This window comes from Lactuca serriola, chromosome 3 (assembly GCF_051521515.1).
Source record: "Lactuca serriola cultivar US96UC23 chromosome 3, Lser_US96UC23_V15, whole genome shotgun sequence".
Lineage (NCBI taxonomy): Eukaryota > Viridiplantae > Streptophyta > Magnoliopsida > Asterales > Asteraceae > Lactuca > Lactuca serriola.
The window spans coordinates 68,262,080-68,280,224 of record NC_136410.1 but is presented as its reverse complement, the minus strand read 5'-3'; the positions used below and the strand labels follow the sequence as shown (position 1 = coordinate 68,280,224).

General features: G+C 32.9%; 2 protein-coding genes across 2 annotated transcripts; both read left to right on the top strand.

Moving 5' to 3' along the window:
• Window positions 1-3,720: 3,720 nt before the first annotated feature.
• Window positions 3,721-7,199, top strand: LOC145092542 (protein NRT1/ PTR FAMILY 2.13-like). The gene is made up of 4 exons (XM_079030488.1): window positions 3,721-3,937; window positions 4,193-4,410; window positions 5,229-5,809; window positions 6,212-7,199. Exons 1-4 carry the CDS (start codon window positions 3,817-3,819, stop codon window positions 7,086-7,088), a joined length of 1,797 nt encoding a protein of 598 aa, XP_078886614.1. The 5' UTR covers window positions 3,721-3,816; the 3' UTR covers window positions 7,089-7,199.
• A 4,712-nt stretch (window positions 7,200-11,911) lies between these two features.
• On the top strand, window positions 11,912-16,640 carry LOC145092541 (putative AMP deaminase). Its single transcript, XM_079030487.1, has 18 exons — window positions 11,912-12,412; window positions 12,812-12,999; window positions 13,089-13,296; window positions 13,388-13,566; window positions 13,669-13,720; window positions 13,784-13,911; window positions 13,995-14,174; window positions 14,276-14,343; window positions 14,423-14,565; window positions 14,647-14,708; window positions 14,796-14,909; window positions 15,133-15,273; window positions 15,351-15,503; window positions 15,590-15,643; window positions 15,740-15,850; window positions 15,935-16,108; window positions 16,191-16,271; window positions 16,357-16,640. The coding sequence occupies exons 1-18, from the start codon at window positions 11,989-11,991 to the stop codon at window positions 16,522-16,524; spliced, it is 2,628 nt and encodes an 875-aa protein (XP_078886613.1). The 5' UTR covers window positions 11,912-11,988; the 3' UTR covers window positions 16,525-16,640.
• The last annotated feature ends 1,505 nt before the right edge of the window (window positions 16,641-18,145 follow it).

Below are 18,145 nucleotides of genomic sequence, written 5' to 3'. Positions count from 1 at the left end.
CTATTTTCGAGCCATTCTATGTTATGTTGATGTTCATGTTGATTTAGGGCTTATTGAGCCCTTTTGTGGCTAGATCTAGTGCTTCCTTGGTCCCTTAGGCGAGTTAGGTTCTGGATCTGGACCCTTGGAGGTCCAGAGTGTCCCTTTGTCCAAGCTTTTTATGAATCCATGGGGGGTTTTGGATTGGGGTCTTTGTGCTTAAGGTCAAAACACCATTTATGAGGCATGGGGTGTGTTATGAGCACCAAGACATGAACTTTACGTGATGAATGTGCTTGGGAGGGTCAGATCTATGAGTTGTTGGAGCGGATTTGACCTCAGAAGTGAGATTGAGTTGGTGCATGGCATGGACTCGCCGAGTCCGAAGAACAGACTCGGCGAGTAGCATGAAGTTTGTCCTTGACCACTCAGCGAGTGGTCTTGCCGAGTTAAGGGTCGACTCAGTGAGTCAGGGAGAGTTAGAGAGGGTTGACAGATGGACTGAGTAGAGCTGGGACTCGCCGAGTTGTTCTTGAGACTCGGCGAGTTGAGTCGTGGTGGCCCCGCGATTCATGCCAGGTGGAACTCGTCGAGTCAGGGGAGTACTTGACGTGTCAAAAGAGAATCCTAGAAGAGTTGGTGAATACGTATAGACTCGCCGAGTCGCCCTAGTGCACTCGCCAAGTCCGGTCAAAATTGACCGTTGACCAGAGTTGACCAGTGTTGACTTGATAGGGGTAGTCAACCTTAGTGGTAAAAGTGTTAATTAGAGATGTATGATGTTATAGGAGGATTATAGCTCGGAGGATCGAGCACAAGTGATTTCCGGGATTCGCGGGTTATCGAGATATACGAGGTGAGTCTTCTTACTATACTTTACCTTGAGTAGGTAATCAAAGTTATGTGACAGAGTATGTGTATGTTACGTGTATGTTATGTGTTGTATTGCATGATGTCTATGTGATTTATGATGTGCATGTTTATAGAGCTGGAACCGTAAGGTTCCCAGAGTTAGAACCAGTGGGTTCACAGAGTAGGGTCTACGAACCCACAGAGTTATAGCCTCGAGTGGCTAATATGTGTTATGTGTGGTATTTTGGGGAACTCACTAAGCTTTATGCTTACAGTGTTAGTGTTATTGTTTCAGGTACTAGTGATGACCGTGGGAAGGCGCCGACTTGATCTGTACACACGCAAGGGATTTTTATGTGATATGATCTTGGGATTTTGTATGATGTGAATTGAAGATTTAAACTTGATGTTTTAGGAAAATTAAATGAAAAATGTTTTATATTTTGCGAAAAATTATTTTGAAATTCACGGTGTTACATACCTTCTTGAAATTATGGGCATTATGGGATTCGGTCAGAAGTGGTGTGGATGGGTGATGGAATTGCTTAGATCTGCTAGGGCTTCAGTGTTGGTTAACAGTTCTCCTATGCAAGAATTCCAAATTCAGAGAGGGTTAAGACAAAGAGATCATCTTTCTCCTTATCATTTTATCTTGGCTATGCAAGGGCTTCATGTTGCTCTTAAAAGGTCTTGGATGGCGAATGTTTTTAGAGGTATATCTATTGGTGATGTAGAGATTTCGCACCTCCTTTATGCGGATGATGTTATTGTGCTTTCCCTTTGGAGTCTTGATAATGCTTCCCAGCTTATTCGTATTTTTTGATGTTTCTTTTTGGCTTCGGGGCTCAAAATCAATATGCTTAAAAGTAAATTGATTGGGTTCGGGGTTCCCTATTCGATGGTTATGGATGTGCTAGATATGTGGGGTGTGGGGCGGATATCCTTCCTTTTGTCCATTTTGGAGTGCCGGTGGGTGATAATATGGGTCGGGTGAAGTCTTGGTCAACCATTATTGATAGATTTCGTGGTAAACTTGCAGTGTGGAAAGCCAAATCTCTTTCTTTTGGGGGTCGGTTTACTTTGATCAAGTCTGTTCTTGGCTCGGTGGGAAGTTACCTTATGTCCATTTTTCATACTCATGTTACCGTTCTTCACATGTTAGAAGTTATGAGAGCTAATTTCTTTTGGGGGCTGATTTGGAGGAGAGGCAGATGCATTGGGTGAAGTGGAACAAAATTCTAGCTTCTAAACAGGATGGTGGTCTTGGTGTAAGGAGTCTCTTTGCTTTTAATAGAGCTATGATGTTTAAATGGCGTTGGAGATTCTTTCATGATTCTCAACTTCTTTGGGTGAGAGTGGTTAAAAACATTTATGGGTTTGATGGTGGTCTTGCTACTTTGTCTCCTCATCAGTCTTATTCAGAACCGTGGAATAGTCTCATTCGTATGATTGCTAATCTCCATGATTGGGGGATAAATCTCCTCAGCCTTTGTCCGACTAGAGTTGGAGATGGTGCTCTTACTAGTTTTTGGCATGATAAGTGGATCTCTGATAGCTCTCTTTTAGCGACTTTCCATAGAGTCTTCGCGTTGGATGTGCATAGAGGGAAATCTGTGAAATAGAGATTTTTTATAGGATGGGATATGGGTAATCTCCGTCGGTTACCTAGGGGTGGTATTGAGCAGAGTCAATGGGTGTGTTTATAGAAGTGGTTCAGAATGTTTGTCTCCTTGATAGATCTGACAGATTGGGTTGGCCTGCCGATGTGTCAGATATGTTTTCTGTTTCCTCGGCTAGTACCTTTATTGATTCTACTACTCTTGCTGATACTGATATTCAGTGTGATACTCGTTGGAAAAAATTGGGTTCCAATAAAACTCAATATCCTGATGTGGAGGATCAAACTTGGAGGTATTCCAACTAGGGAAAGATTGTCTCATTGTGGTGTGGAGGTGCAATCAATCATGTGTCCGTTATGTAGTGCTGCAGTGGAGACCATTGATCACCTATTTGTTGGATGTAGAGAATTGTTGGAGATTTGGAGCCGTATTGCTATTTGGTGGGATGTTCGTCTTCCGGATTGGTTTGCTGTTGATGATATCATGAGGTGGGCCGATTCTATAAGTTTGAGGGCTAACCAAAGAAAAGCCTTTGCCGCAGTGATTATCTCGACTTTTTGGTGTCTTTGGAATTTTAGAAATAATTTTGTTTTTGGTCCGACTATTCCTAGGAAATCCGATCTCTTTGATGCTATTGTAGAGAAGACATTTTTTTTGGATTTCTAATAGGTCTACTAAATCTAGGGTCGGATGGACTTTTTGACTTCATAATCCGGTTCTAGCTTCTATTTTAATGTAATTGTTGTTTTCTTTTTCTAACTTCTTGTTAGTTTTTTATAAAATCTTCCGCCGTTCTAACAAAAAAAATTAATTTGTTTTTCTTTTATTGCTTAAGATGTAGAAATATGTTAGTCAAATTAATTAGGATTGTTAGTGTAATAAACGGTGATTTGGTAGTTTAGTTACTGAAAATCATAATTTTTCATTTACAATTCGGATGCATGTAAGTTGTTATTTTATAGAAATAAAGTAACTTTCGGCAAAATGGATGCTAAATATAAGTAGAAAGTTATAACTTTTTTTTGTTTATAAATGTTCGATTAATATAATTATAAGTTTTTGAATATATAAAATAACATAAAAGGTATAAGATATTAGTTTGATTCAATCTAGATGCAAAATTCCAAGATGACTTCTAACAATAATAATTCATATATATTAATAATAAATATGTATGTGTTTGAAATATAAAAATACTAACTATTTTATCTTACTTATCGTCCATAAAAACCAATAATTGTTTATATGAGGTATAAATACGTGAAATAGGAGGGGTAGGATAGTTGTGACTTGTGAGCACATGCCTTTAGAAAACAACTAAAATCTTCTTCTTTGCAAGTGCTTCTCCATCACTTCTTCAAGATCAATGCCACCACCATCTTTGCCGGAAAATGACGTCGAAAAATCTCATCACCACCACTCTCCTCCACCGGCGAAGCCCACAAAGCGAAAGCCTGGCGGTTGGAAGTCCATGCCTTATATTTTGGGTACAAATATATTTACTTTTTCAGTTATTTTATCATTAAAACGGGATGTTTTATCGGCTAGCAGTCTCAACTAATCTCTCAAACATCATTTTTATTCATTTGTTACAACCAACACCGTCCTATATCTTTCTTATCTTCCCGACATTTCCATTGCACATATGACTTGTTTTCCATTCTATCATTACCTATACATATATCACAAGACTTGTTATAATTTGAATTTTCTTTAAAATAATGTTTACTTCTTTTTTGTAGGAAATGAATCTTTTGAGAGATTAGCCTCAATTGGACTGGTCGCGAACTTCACGGTGTTTCTAATGACAGTGTTTCATATGGACCAAGTATCATCATCGAACCTTATCAACATTTGGTCAGGAGTTTCCAATTTTGCCCCTCTCATTGGAGCTTTCATCTCCGATGCCTATGTCGGCAAGTTCTGGGTCATCGCATTCTCCTCCTTTGCTACTCTTTCGGTAAATAAGTTAACACTTTACATATACCAGGGGTAGTTTTGTCTTTCTGCGGCTAATATTATGGTCATGGGTCTCAAAAACTTAAAACTAACACTTTACATATACCACGGGTTGTTTTGGGTTTTATCATGTTATAAAAATCGAGCACTTCACGTTTTTTATTTGGATAATTATATTTTCATTAATAAATAATAATATGTTTACAATTCTACATGGCATATTAATACTATTTATTAGTTTTATTATCATTTTGGCTAATTTAATAAACATATTTATTATCTTTTTCTTTGTAATGACGACGATAATGAAGTAATACCATGTAAAAGTTGTTTTAATCATTTTCGAAACGAGTATTAATATTTGTTCTTAAATTGTATCAAAACACACACACATACAAACACACGTGGTGCACGCACAAAGATAGAAGATAAAATGGACATATAAAAAGGTAAAGATGATGTATGTGTAACAAGATTAAAAGGTACTTTCATAATTGGGAGGGTTCAAACGGAGTAAAATAATTAGAAACGTCTGGATTTTGTCATCCCACTATGTCCCATACATTCAAATGTCTTTGTCTCATGATTAAAGTTCTACATTAAACGGCACATTGGTTTCCCTAAAAGGATGAAAGAACGTTCACAAACATTACATGGCCATAATCCCACGACATGCACTATGAATTAGCATTGTTCAAATTATATTTCAAACTTACAATTTAAATGTCATAATCGCAATTTAGATATTAAATATTTTACAAATGTCAGCCATTATGCACAAATTATACAACGTATATAAAAGTTTCTTGATTTATGTAGGGAATGGTGACCATGACCTTAATTGTGGGACTACCAAAATTGCATCCACCATCATGCACCACTCAACAAGCCCGACTCAACCAGTGTCAAGCTCCAACCAATAGACAGTTTGGTATCTTGGTCTTAGCCCTCGGGTTCTTATCTATAGGGACAGGTGGGATAAGACCATGTAGTCTTCCATTCGGAGTTGATCAGTTTGACCCAACCACAGATGAAGGTAGAAAAGGGATCAACAGTTTCTTTAATTGGTACTACACCACCTTCACTATTATCGTACTCACTGCCTTGACCCTTGTGGTCTACATCCAAGACTCGGTGAGTTGGGTTTGGGGATTCGGTATCCCAACGATGCTTATGGCATTTTCCATTGTGTTGTTCTTTATTGGTACCCATGTATATATTTATGTAAAACCCGAGGGAAGTATTTTCTCTGGAATTGCTCAGACACTTGTTGCGGCTTACAAGAAACGTAAACTTGAAGTTCCTAGAGGTGAAAACGAAATGACTAGAGGGAAATTATATGATCCACCTATGAAGGGAATGTATGAAGTCCCAAAGTTGCTTCTAACCGATCGGTTCAGGTAATTTATCTCTTTGGAAATATGTTTAATCGTAGAACATCTACAATCCATGACTTAATGGAATGGTTGAATACAGGTTGACATTAAGTGAATTAAGTTCAGCCATAGTAGGATTTCAAATTGACATTCAGTTGATTTTGGATTCGAATGACATTAAATCTTCAATACGTAAAAAAAATAAACTTTTTATTATTTTTTAAAAAATATGTTTGGTTGAACTTTATAGAGTTTAAAGAATTTATAAATTAAATGATAAGATTGTATGAAAAATAAAATGATAATATAACAATCCATTAAACGTAAAGGAGCTGGATACTCATGCATGTAACTAATGATTTGTGAAGATATATCTTTTAAAAGTTGTTTAGTAAATAACATTAATTTTGTTATGTATCAATTTAGGTTTCTAAACAAAGGAGCTATTGTATTAGATGGTGACATAAACCCTAATGGATCTAGAACAAGTGCTTGGAAGTTGGCTAGTATACAACAAATCGAGGAAGTAAAATGTTTGATAAAAGTTATTCCGATAGTAGCTTCTGGCATTATTTGTTTCACCGCGATACTCCAACAAGGGACTTTCACTGTGTCCCAGGCACTAAAGATGAATCGTCATTTGGGTCCAAACTTTCAAATCCCAGCAGGCTCCATTGGTGTCATATCCATGATCACCATTGGGATATGGCTCCCTATATATGATAGGATTCTTATTCCCTTAATAAGAAAGATCACGAAAATCGAGACAGGAATCACACTCCTTCAACGTATCGGAATTGGAATTGTGTTTTCTATTTTATCAATGATTGTTGCCGCATTTATTGAGAAAATGAGACGTGATTCTGCAAATTACCACAATCGGGTAGATGGGGTTGCACCCATGTCAGTCATGTGGCTCGCACCACAACTGATCTTGATGGGGTTTGCTGAGGCGTTTAGTATTCTTGGTCAACTAGAATTTTACTATAAGGAGTTCCCTGATAATATGAAAAGTGTTGCAAATGCGATGTTCTTTGTGACTGCTGGAGTGGCGAATTATGTGAGTAGTGCGTTGGTTTCAATGGTGCATAATGTCACTGGAAAACATGGGCAACCCGATTGGTTGACGGCTAATATAAATGAAGCTAAAGTTGATTACTTTTACTTTGTGCTTGCTGGATTAGGGGTCTTGAATTTGGTTTATTATCTTGTAGTTGCTTCTCGATATAGATATAAGGTAAACATTCGAGATATTGAAGAGGAACCACAATTCGATGTTGAGTTATATGGTGTTAAAAAATAGATTAGTTTGTATTAAAGACATGCAATAGTATTTTCTTTTGTAGTACTATGAAGTTGAGTGATGACAGTTGTAGTTATTACTAATAAAAGAGTCATTAATGTAGTTTCAATATTTAAGACAAATGAAGTTTATATGTGAATAGTATTCAAAACGATGTTCTTTGTTGTTTCTTGAAAAAATGCTCAAGGTTACAATTAAAACGATTGGATCGTTCTTTAATTCATAAATATAGTATAACATTGGACGAATTGCGCGACACTGGTTAAAAATATAATGTTAGAATATTCAATTAATCAGTTTAGGTTCTTTTATTATTATAATATTTAATGTTTTCTTTTTAATTATGTTAAAAAATATATATTGAATTTTTTTTAAACATTATCTGATATTTTACTTTAGGTTTTAAATTTTACAATAAATTTTTAAGCTTATTTGATATATTAATTTAAGTTATTTATTTAACTATATATTGAAGTTAACAAATTAAGTATATCATATTGATAAGTCACAAATTCTTCCATTTATGATAATGTATTAATGTTTACAACTAAAAGTATATTTAAGTTAATAAATTAAGTATATTCTATGAAAATATGAAAAGTTAGGAGTTTCAAATGAATGTGGTGAAAAAAAAATGCTTCATTTATAATATAGTATGATATGATTAGAATAAAATTGTGAAGTTGTGTTTGTTGTGCAATCTTTTAAGTATTGATGAAACGATACGTATATGACATTGGGCAATAATCTAGAGAAAGAAACTAGTGTTTACAATAGTTGTTGCCATTGAGAATACTTAGGTAAAAAATACATTAGTGTTTTTGAAGCCCATGTTCATATATGAACATCTGTTGAACCTGCTCGGTTAATTTGATGTGTTCATTTATAGAGGTTTAAAGCCATGTTTATTTATAAACATATGTTTATTTATGAAGACATTTGTTTAATTTTTTTTTGTTTGTTTTGAGCATCTGTTACGAGAAATAATTGGTGGCCTCTTCCTAGTCGATGTAGTCAGTTGTTGAGTTTTTTTTGTTGATGGGTTGTCTTAAATTTTCTAAACATACGCATATGTTTGTTTTTGAAATCAATATGAAAATACGTATAAGTCACGATTTTCATGGATACTAACGTATTTAATGGGTTTCAATATTCATTTTAAGTTGCATAGTATTTTGATTTTACCATTATACTCTTAATACAAATAATCTAATCTAACGGTTAACATGTTGATTTTCGAAAAGTATGATTTCTTACATATTATCTTTTTAACATGTATGTTCCTTCTTTAAATTATTAGTTATCTTTTTAATACAGTTTGTTTCATGAAACATGGACCAATAAGAGATACCCTTTTAGATATTTATTTACCTTTGACTTTTAAGCGTTGTGTTCATGTGACCCGATCTTTGTTTTATACATACCTTTTTCAGCCACTATCTTACCATATTATTTGCATGCTTTATTATCTTCTGGAATAATTAAATATTATATGATGTAAAAGAACGTAGACTCTCACCAAAAATAATGTACCATCAAAATTCAACACGTTGTAATACACTTTATAATATGAGTTTTATTGAAATTATAAATTAAAAAAAAAAAAAAAAAAAAAAAAAACTGGAGCATCATCGTGTGATGCAGCGGGAGCGGAAACTAGGAAGGATTAAATGAGAAAAATAGCAGCCTTTCAATTGATATTATCACATTTATTAGAATACTAGGTGGATTGATTAAAAAAATATATAAAAATTTAAATATTAAGAAATTTTTAAAATAATATTTCAAAATAAATAAACATATCTTTTTTCTTCTAATAAAAAAATAGTTTTAATCTCCTTTTAACATGTGTCATCTTATTAGGCCTTTTAATAAATACATATTTTATTCTACTTTTAACATGTGTCACCCTGTTAGTCTTCTTAATTAATGCATGTCATTTATTAACATATTAATTCTCAATTTTAAATTTTAAATTTCCCACTCTAATTATATTAAATTAATAACATCACAATAAAATTAAAATAAAATTAATACAAATTATAAGATGATATAATTTATATATTTATTTAAATTAACAATTATAATTTTATATAACTAAAAAAATATATTTTAATTAATAATTTATTTAAAATATTTGATTAATAATTTTGAGTTTTCACTATAAAAGTTTAATTAATTTTGTAACCGTGGTTCCCACGGGTTATAAACTAGTTCAACTAATGAATAAATAGAATCATTATTAAGAATATCATTCATAATATCAATGATTGTTTTGTCATATTCATTTAATTTATTATCATATTAAATGTATTTTAATATATCTTATATATTTTTTAAGATTATTTGCATTTATTATCATATTAAAATATATTTAATACTTTACATATATAAATTTAGTATTATGTGGCATATTAATTGATTTAATTAAAAAAAACCCTAAAATGACATGTGGATTTAAATTTAATAAAAAAATTTACAAAATTACATGTGGTAAATTTAATGAGAAGATGACATTTGGCAAAATGATATTCATTTATTAGAATAGATTGATTGAAATCCCGATTGTGATTTGTGATTATTTTATTTGTTCATATTAAATTGTTTATTATCTTATATAGATAAATATAAATTTATCAAAATTTTGTATTTTGATGATACTTTATATTGAGACAAAGGGTTAATGATTTAACAGGGTAACTAACATTGATTTGGTAATCATGTTTTTGGTGTATAATGTATACATTTGACAAGTAAACTTGTTTGATAAGTTTAAAGTAGTGTAATATCATTGATAATTAATGGTGATATTACCATATTATGAATACAACAAAAAAAATTTACTGGTCAAACGTATACGAAAAATACATGTTTATCTAAATGTTAACAAAAAACAAAATTCGTTACCCATTTATGTCATTAACCCTGTAAAAAATGACAATACTCTTCCAACTGACCCATTCTGAACTCAACTTAGTTTGAACCTTTATATATAAGTCAAAGTCCAAAAATAGGAAAAAAAATACTAAAGAAATTTGATGAGACGAAGAATGAATTTTTCCTTGGCTGAGCATACTATGAACCATGTTATTTTTATATATTTTGTTGTGCGATTTGTAATCAAATAGGCAAAAGTTTAGGTCTTGAATGCAAAGACTTATGAAATATATGCACTTTATGTGTACTTTATTTTTTGTATTTACGTTCTTAGTGTGCTTTTATGGGTGATGATGTTAGGTCCATTGACATGACCATACTACTTGACAACATCACATGATTGCACAGTATGACATCATGCACCGCCCGACAACATTGCCTGACAACACAACCTAACCCCTGACTACCTGAACCTAAACCCGATTGGCCCAAGTATAACCTAATTGTTCATTGACCTGACTCTATAAATAGAACATCTCCTCCTTCATCAGGATGATCTCTCATTCTCATATATGAGCCTCCACTATATACATACAATTATCCTACCAAGATGGTTCTCTCAATCTAAGAGAAACCATCTCCTTATGCACATTGATCTAACTTGATCATCAGAATTTGCTCATGAGGTATAATCCCAGGGGCTCTAACAATTTTGTTCTTCAATGGCAGCTAGGAATCAAATTGGAAACTCGGTAACGACACCTACTCCAGATCTATGATTCAGATCTGACACTAAAACCCGATGACCTGATTATATGTCACATTAGTGAGTCTTATGAGTATTTACACCTAGCCTAAAGAACCCACTATTACAAAAATTATGTCTGAATATGAAGAACATGTATAGAATAATATATATATATATATATATATATATATATATATATATATATATATATATATATATATATTTAAGTTTGACGAGGTGTCGTTAGTTTTGTAATGAAACTATTGATTTGTATATTTTTTTGTCCAAATTTAAGTAACTATATTTTTTCGTACACATTTATACTAATTCATAATATGGTAATATCACCAATAATCACGGTGATATTATCCAATTAACCTTAAGATAGATTACTAACAACATAGTAGTGTAATTAGTTTTGAAAACCAAATGATATTTAGGATATCATATTCAATGAAAAATGACATATAATTTATTAATTTAATGTGTATTTGAATGTCCGTAAAACATCATATTTAAGTAGTACAATATAAAGAAAAAACACTTTGTAGTAATAAAGTAAAACCTAATTTGATACCGAAAATATATCATATGATCCTCCTTAATACATGAATGTTTTTTTTTTTTGCCACATGTCAATCTCTCATGAGTTTTGACACTTGTCATTTTGTGATATTTTTGAAATAAATATTATCCACTTGTCAATTTTTGATTTGTTTCACTTTTTAAAATTAAAGTCATATACTTATATATGTAAAGTATTAAATATCATATATATGATATTAAATTGCAATAAATACGTTTCTTTCTTTCTTATTTTAAAGTTCTACATTAAATATTTTCTGTTTACACTTTAATTAATGTTTATTTTTTTTAATCAACCCGTATAATACATGAGTCTCACACCTAATATATATTAGATGAACAACAAATTTATATCAGAAAGTATATAAATATATAAATCCAAAACAAACTCTAAGTACTCAACCACCTTTTAGCTTTCAACTATAGCAATTAGCATGATTTCTAACTTCCAACTAATTTTTTTTTCTTCCAAAATTTGTTTTATATTCAAAGAACATGAAATGTTGAAAACATATACTGTTTTATGCTATGTACTTATGTAGTATTTAGGCCCACAGCAAAGGCCCATATTCTCCCCTGATCATTACACTATAAATTGCTTCCTTCTTCCTTGCGTCTGCTCACAAGCGAAGCTTTCACTGGTAAAACCCTCTTTCAAAACCCAAAGAAAAGCTCCAAAACGCATAGAGAATGGAATCATCGGCTTCATCTCCATTGTCTCCGATTCATTTTGCATTAGCAACTTTATTTGGCGCTTCAGTAATGGCAATCTCAGCCTTTTATATACACAAGCGCAGTGTTGATCAAGTCATCGACCGACTCATCAAGCTCCGTCGACGGCCCGATCGTCTTTTAACCGACCAAGAAGATTTCTCTGGATACGAAGATGGAGATATTGATACTGATGATAGAGTTTATCTTGACGACGACGACGATGATGATGGTGATGATTATGTGAGGAATACTCATGCTTATGGTATGTCGTGCTCGTTGCCGAATGTAGGGCTGGCTAATGAATGGACGAGTGAGAATGCGAGTAAACCGGTGTCGTTTGGTTCATTGGAGAAACTTATTTCGGATAACTTGCCACCTCTTCGAATGAATCAGAGACAAGGTACGTTTCTTTTTCTTTCTGTATATTCGCACTTGTAATTTCATTACAGTATTAGGTTATAACATTTGTGATCAATGGAACTTCATCTGTACTTAATTCGCAAATTTCTGACACTGTAGTAATACAAGTAGTACTTCTTTTGGATAATTTTTCCGATGGAAAAGAAGATGAAACGAATCTATTGTTTATATCTTCATATTGTCTAGTAGAACCGATTGAAATTGAACCTAAGCTGAGCTGCAAGCCCTTAGGTTCCATGGGTTTTTCAGGATGAAATTAAGAAAACAGAAGATGAAGGATAAACAAATTGGGGATTTATTATAGACTTGCACAAAAACTAGTATTGTATGTTGAATCTGCTCAGAAAAATCAAAGTAAAGTTTCAGTTCTGTTATGCAGGAGATCATCACCATGATAATCAACCTAACCCTAAGATGAGAGTTGGTTCTTATGGTAGAATTCATACACCAAGATCACCAGCTAGCTATGCATATGATGGTGCTGACAACTCTGATGATGATGGAACCGAGACTGCTGTTGGGGAGGACACTGAGTATTTTGATGAGGGCATAAACTCTTCAGCAAATGTAATTTCACAAGTATTTAATCTTTTTAATAAAATATATTCTTCCTTTACTATCCATTCATTCCATATTTTCTACTTATCTTATTTCAGGATATATACTCAAACATTCAAAGTATGTCATTAGTTCCTACACAACCTGAAAATGCAAACAATGATCTAAGTAATTTACATAGGAAAGTTGCTAAAGAAGTCAACTCAACTGTTGACCATGGCAATGAGAAGGTGGAACTTTTTTCAGAGAACAACATCCCAGTCAATGATGGCAACAACATTTTACCTGAAGCAACAATGATGAAAGGTAACTAACTTTCTTCTCTTTGTTACTTTAATCTTTGTTCTTTTAAACAAATATAATCATTATTAACTTCATCTTTATTTTCTTTATCAAGAGTCATTGAATCATGAAGAGGAAGAAGTTCGGAAAATGATACGCGAATGTTTAGACTTACGCGATAAATATGTTTTTAGGGAAAAGAATATTCCATGGACACATATGGAAGATTCTTCTTTATCTATTAAACATGACAAAAATGACCCCTTTCGATTTATACCTGTTGAATCAACTAAAGTAAGTTTCCCTAACCCTAATTTCCAATAAATTCAACAAATCAAATCAGTTACTTTAACATTTCTTGATTTTCTTACCCTTTTGTTCAAAATTTTCAATCAGCACCATTTCAAGATGGAAGATGGAGTTATACATGTCTATGCAAGTGAAAATGGTAAGTCTGTTAATTAAATTACGATTCTACCCTTATACTAATGATTATTTCTCCAATTCTCAGATTCTGTTGATCTATTTCCTGTTGCAAGTGCAACGACTTTTTTCACTGACATGCATCACATTCTCAAAATAATCTCTGTTGGAAATGTTCGTTCTGCATGCTATCATCGATTAAGATTTCTTGAAGAGGTAACGTTTTCTTATATTCTTTAAAACTTCATTCGTTTGATTTGATTTGTGTGAAATTACGATTTTGCCCTTATCCAATGCAGAAATTCCGTCTTCATCTGTTAGTGAATGCAGATAGTGAGTTTTTAGCTCAAAAAGGTGCCCCTCATCGTGACTTTTACAACATCAGAAAAGTTGACACTCATGTTCATCATTCTGCTTGCATGAATCAAAAACACCTTTTGCGATTCATTAAATCCAAATTAAGAAAAGAACCTGATGAGGTATGATATTTATAAACCGATTATTATCCAATTCTTATCAATTTGAGTTCAAATATCTATACTTTATTATTTTGTAAATTATATTGGATAATGTTTTGTAGGTTGTTATATTTCGTGATGGACAATATCTGACACTAAAAGAAGTCTTTGAGAGTTTGGATTTAACAGGGTTGGTAGTTAAGTTTATTAATTAATTACTACTTTTTATAAATATTTTTTTGTTTAATTACTAGAATTTTGATTTTCAGGTATGACCTTAATGTTGACTTATTGGATGTCCATGCGGATAAGAGTACATTTCATCGATTTGACAAATTTAACCTCAAGTATAATCCCTGTGGACAGAGTAGACTCAGAGAAATCTTTTTAAAGCAAGACAATTTAATTCAAGGTTATAAAAAATTAATGTAATTTTAATTTCCTTATTGTTAACAACAATATAATATTTGTGTTTAACTGATTATATTTATAGGTCGTTTCTTGGGAGAGTTGACAAAGCAAGTTTTATCAGATCTTGATGCAAGTAAATACCAGGTGTGGTTACGTACTTAAATGCTTAAATTACTTAAATTCTGAAATGAACTAAAGTGTAAAATGACCATAATGCCCTTTTTGTTCCAGGTGGCGGAGTATAGGGTTTCCATATATGGAAGGAAGCAAAGTGAATGGGATCAGTTAGCAAGTTGGTTCATCAACAATTCAATTTACAGTGAGAATGCTGTTTGGCTTATTCAAGTATGTTTTCATTCCTCGTTTTCTCAAATTCATTAAAAAATAGTAATCGCAAAAAGCTCAATGGAAGGGTATTTTGGTCTTTTTACAAAATTTGCAAACCAAACACAAAACAAGAAAGAATCTCATTCGATTTCATTCTTTCCAAAAACACTAACCCAACCAAACACCCCCTTTAGTGTCAATTCATTATTCATGCATATTTGACCATTTTACCCTTGGTCAGCTTCCACGGCTCTACAACATATACAAAAGCATGGGAACAGTGACATCCTTCCAGAACATTCTAGACAACGTCTTCATTCCACTTTTCGAAGTCTCAGTTGACCCAAAATCCCACCCTCAACTCCACATTTTCCTTATGCAGGTAAATAAATATAATATAATATCTGAAATATTAATTTCCATAATTTAATTAAATAAAAAATATAATATATTTTATAGGTAGTTGGGCTTGACCTTGTGGATGATGAAAGCAAACCCGAAAGGAGGCCTACTAAACACATGCCAACACCATCTGAATGGACAAATGACTTCAATCCTTCATACTCATATTATGCATATTATTGCTATGCTAATCTCTATACATTAAATAAAGTAAGATATAATATTTTGATATTTTTCTTATTTTATTACCCATTTTTCTATTTGATTGTTTAACATTTATATTTTAATTATCTCAGCTCCGTGAATCTAAAGGACTGCCAACAATTAAATTGCGTCCTCATTGTGGAGAGGTTATTTGATTATTAGTATTATTCTTTTAATAATTTAACTTTTTTTTTTTTTAAAATATTCTTTGGATTTTTAATCGACGATTAAAATAATTTTAGGCGGGTGATATTGACCATTTAGCAGCTGGGTTTCTTCTATGCCATAATATTTCACACGGGATCAATTTACGAAAATCTCCTGTATTGCAGTATTTATATTATCTTGCTCAGGTTACTTACCTCAATTACTATTTACAAAATTCAAAACATTTCATTTTATATTTAATTTAATGATTAAAAATTTTAATTTTCCAGATTGGATTGGCTATGTCTCCATTGAGCAACAACTCCCTTTTTCTAGACTACCATCGAAACCCATTTCCTATGTTTTTTCAACGAGGGTTAAATGTGTCACTTTCCACGGATGACCCGTTACAAATCCATTTAACAAAAGAGCCATTGGTCGAAGAGTATGGTGTTGCAGCCAAGGTAGGTGGTACTGTTTAAAATTTTAATTTTTGTAATCTGTGAAATTACTATTTTACCCCTGATATATGGGTTATGGTTGTAGGTTTGGAAGCTGAGTTCGTGTGACCTCTGTGAGATTGCAAGGAACTCTGTATACCAGTCTGGATTCTCACATGCAGCGAAGGTATTATTAGTATTTTTTTTGTTTTTGTTTGATGAAGGAAAGGGTAAAATGGGAATTTGTGATTTATGGTTTGTAAAAAATGTAGGCACATTGGTTGGGAGGGAAGTATTTCAAGAGAGGGCCGGAAGGGAATGATATACAAAAGACGAATGTACCCAAAATGAGGATTAGTTTTCGACACCAGACATGGACTGAAGAAATGCAGTATGTGTATTCAGGACGTGCCAAACTACCCCAAGAAGTTGATTTTTAATTGCGGCAACTGCCAAATGGAATTTCAATCACATTATATAATATATTATTATATGTTATAACTTATTATATTTCAGTTAAAAATCTTATAAAAAATAGTTGATAAATTTTCCACAATTTAAAGAGCCCTATAATAATGAGACATCCATTAACCTACAAATTTCATATTACTTGTCCCACTACCTCTACTTATATGTATGTTGTAAGACCTCGCTTCCTAGTATAAGTGCAAACAAATTTTATTAACAAAACATTACAAAGGAATTGAAAGAATAGGGTTTATAGACAAGCTTCCTCACTAATGCTAATCTTCTTATTCCGAGACACAAACCATTTATAAGAATAGTCAATCAAACTATCACTTAGCAAATTCCTTCTAACATCATTCTCATTAAAAAAGATGGCATTTCTAAAGTTCCATAGAATCCACCATTCAATCATAATCGATTCCAAAGCAAGCCTCTTTGTCATTGAAAGGTTAACTGCATCAATCCAATGCACCCACATCTTCAAGCGTGGAGAAAACATGAATATTAATATCACACCATTTCTCAACATACGCCCACAGAACATTGGTGACTTTACACGGAATAAGATGTTTGAGATCTCCCATATCTGAATTACAAACACCACTGAACATCCTGTTTTCTATCTTTTCATATTTCAGGGCCGTGGGCCGGAAGTTGATTTAAGGAGACAAAATTTAGACTTTGTGGAAGGATGTAATGATGGTTAAGAGATTTAACCATTGAATTGTGTTTTGGGCCGAAAGATAGTAAATGAAAAGTCATAGGCCGGGTTCTTGCATAAAATATGGATTTTTGTTCAAGAAGTTTTTAGTCCAAGATATTTAGATAATATTTTGGGGCTCTTCGATACAATTGGATATAAAGATTGCCGAAAACAGAGTTGGAACGAAGAAGTTATGATCATTAGAAGTTAGCAAGGTTTTGGGTTTAGTCTAGTACATTGGGCGTACAGGGTGCATGTTGTGCATACTAGGCATGGCTGATCGCAGAAGTTCAACCTGGTACGTTGGGCGTACACACTCAGAACCCAAACCCTAATTGTGGGGTTTTGAGCCCTATTTAAGCTTCTTAAGTTCCCCAAACCCTTTCCATTCTCAGCCTCCGCCTCTCCAACGTCCTCCCTTGAAACCCTAACCCTAGTTTGAGCCTTGTGAGCAAAAGAATGTGTTTTTAAGTGCTCTGGAGTGTTCTTGGTGCATCTTGGAGAAGAAGGAGCTCATTAGAGAAGTGTTGGTTGCATTGGAGCTTGTAGATTTGGACCTTATTCACCTTGATCTGTCTTTTGGAGGTATAAAGCTTGAATCTTGATGATGCATTTGTTAGATCTAGCTACCTTTGAGTATTATGAGCTTTTGGTCACTTAGTGCATAAAGTTTAGATCATGAAAGTTTGTGACCTTGTTATGGATAAAGTTGGAAACTTTATCCATCTAAACATCATATTGATTCAGATTTGAAGATTGGAGATTTGGACTTAATGGATTAAGTTAAGAAAGATGCACGTTTGGTCCCTTTGAGACTTAAAGACTAGATCTTGGTTGTTTAATAGATAAAGTTTGAAACTTTATTCATTATGAAGTTATTAGGAACCATA

What these genes read in the sequence shown, in the direction of transcription:
- LOC145092542 (XM_079030488.1), top strand. Translation starts at nt 3,817, where the DNA reads ATGCCACCACCATCTTTGCCGGAAAATGACGTCGAAAAATCTCATCAC. An exon ending in GTCCATGCCTTATATTTTGG is followed by an intron (nt 3,938 to 4,192) that starts GTACAAATATAT and finishes TCTTTTTTGTAG; the next exon opens with GAAATGAATCTTTTGAGAGA. An exon ending in CCTCCTTTGCTACTCTTTCG is followed by an intron (nt 4,411 to 5,228) that starts GTAAATAAGTTA and finishes TGATTTATGTAG; the next exon opens with GGAATGGTGACCATGACCTT.
- LOC145092541 (XM_079030487.1), top strand. Translation starts at nt 11,989, where the DNA reads ATGGAATCATCGGCTTCATCTCCATTGTCTCCGATTCATTTTGCATTA. An exon ending in GATTAAGATTTCTTGAAGAG is followed by an intron (nt 13,912 to 13,994) that starts GTAACGTTTTCT and finishes TATCCAATGCAG; the next exon opens with AAATTCCGTCTTCATCTGTT. An exon ending in TGCGTCCTCATTGTGGAGAG is followed by an intron (nt 15,644 to 15,739) that starts GTTATTTGATTA and finishes AAATAATTTTAG; the next exon opens with GCGGGTGATATTGACCATTT.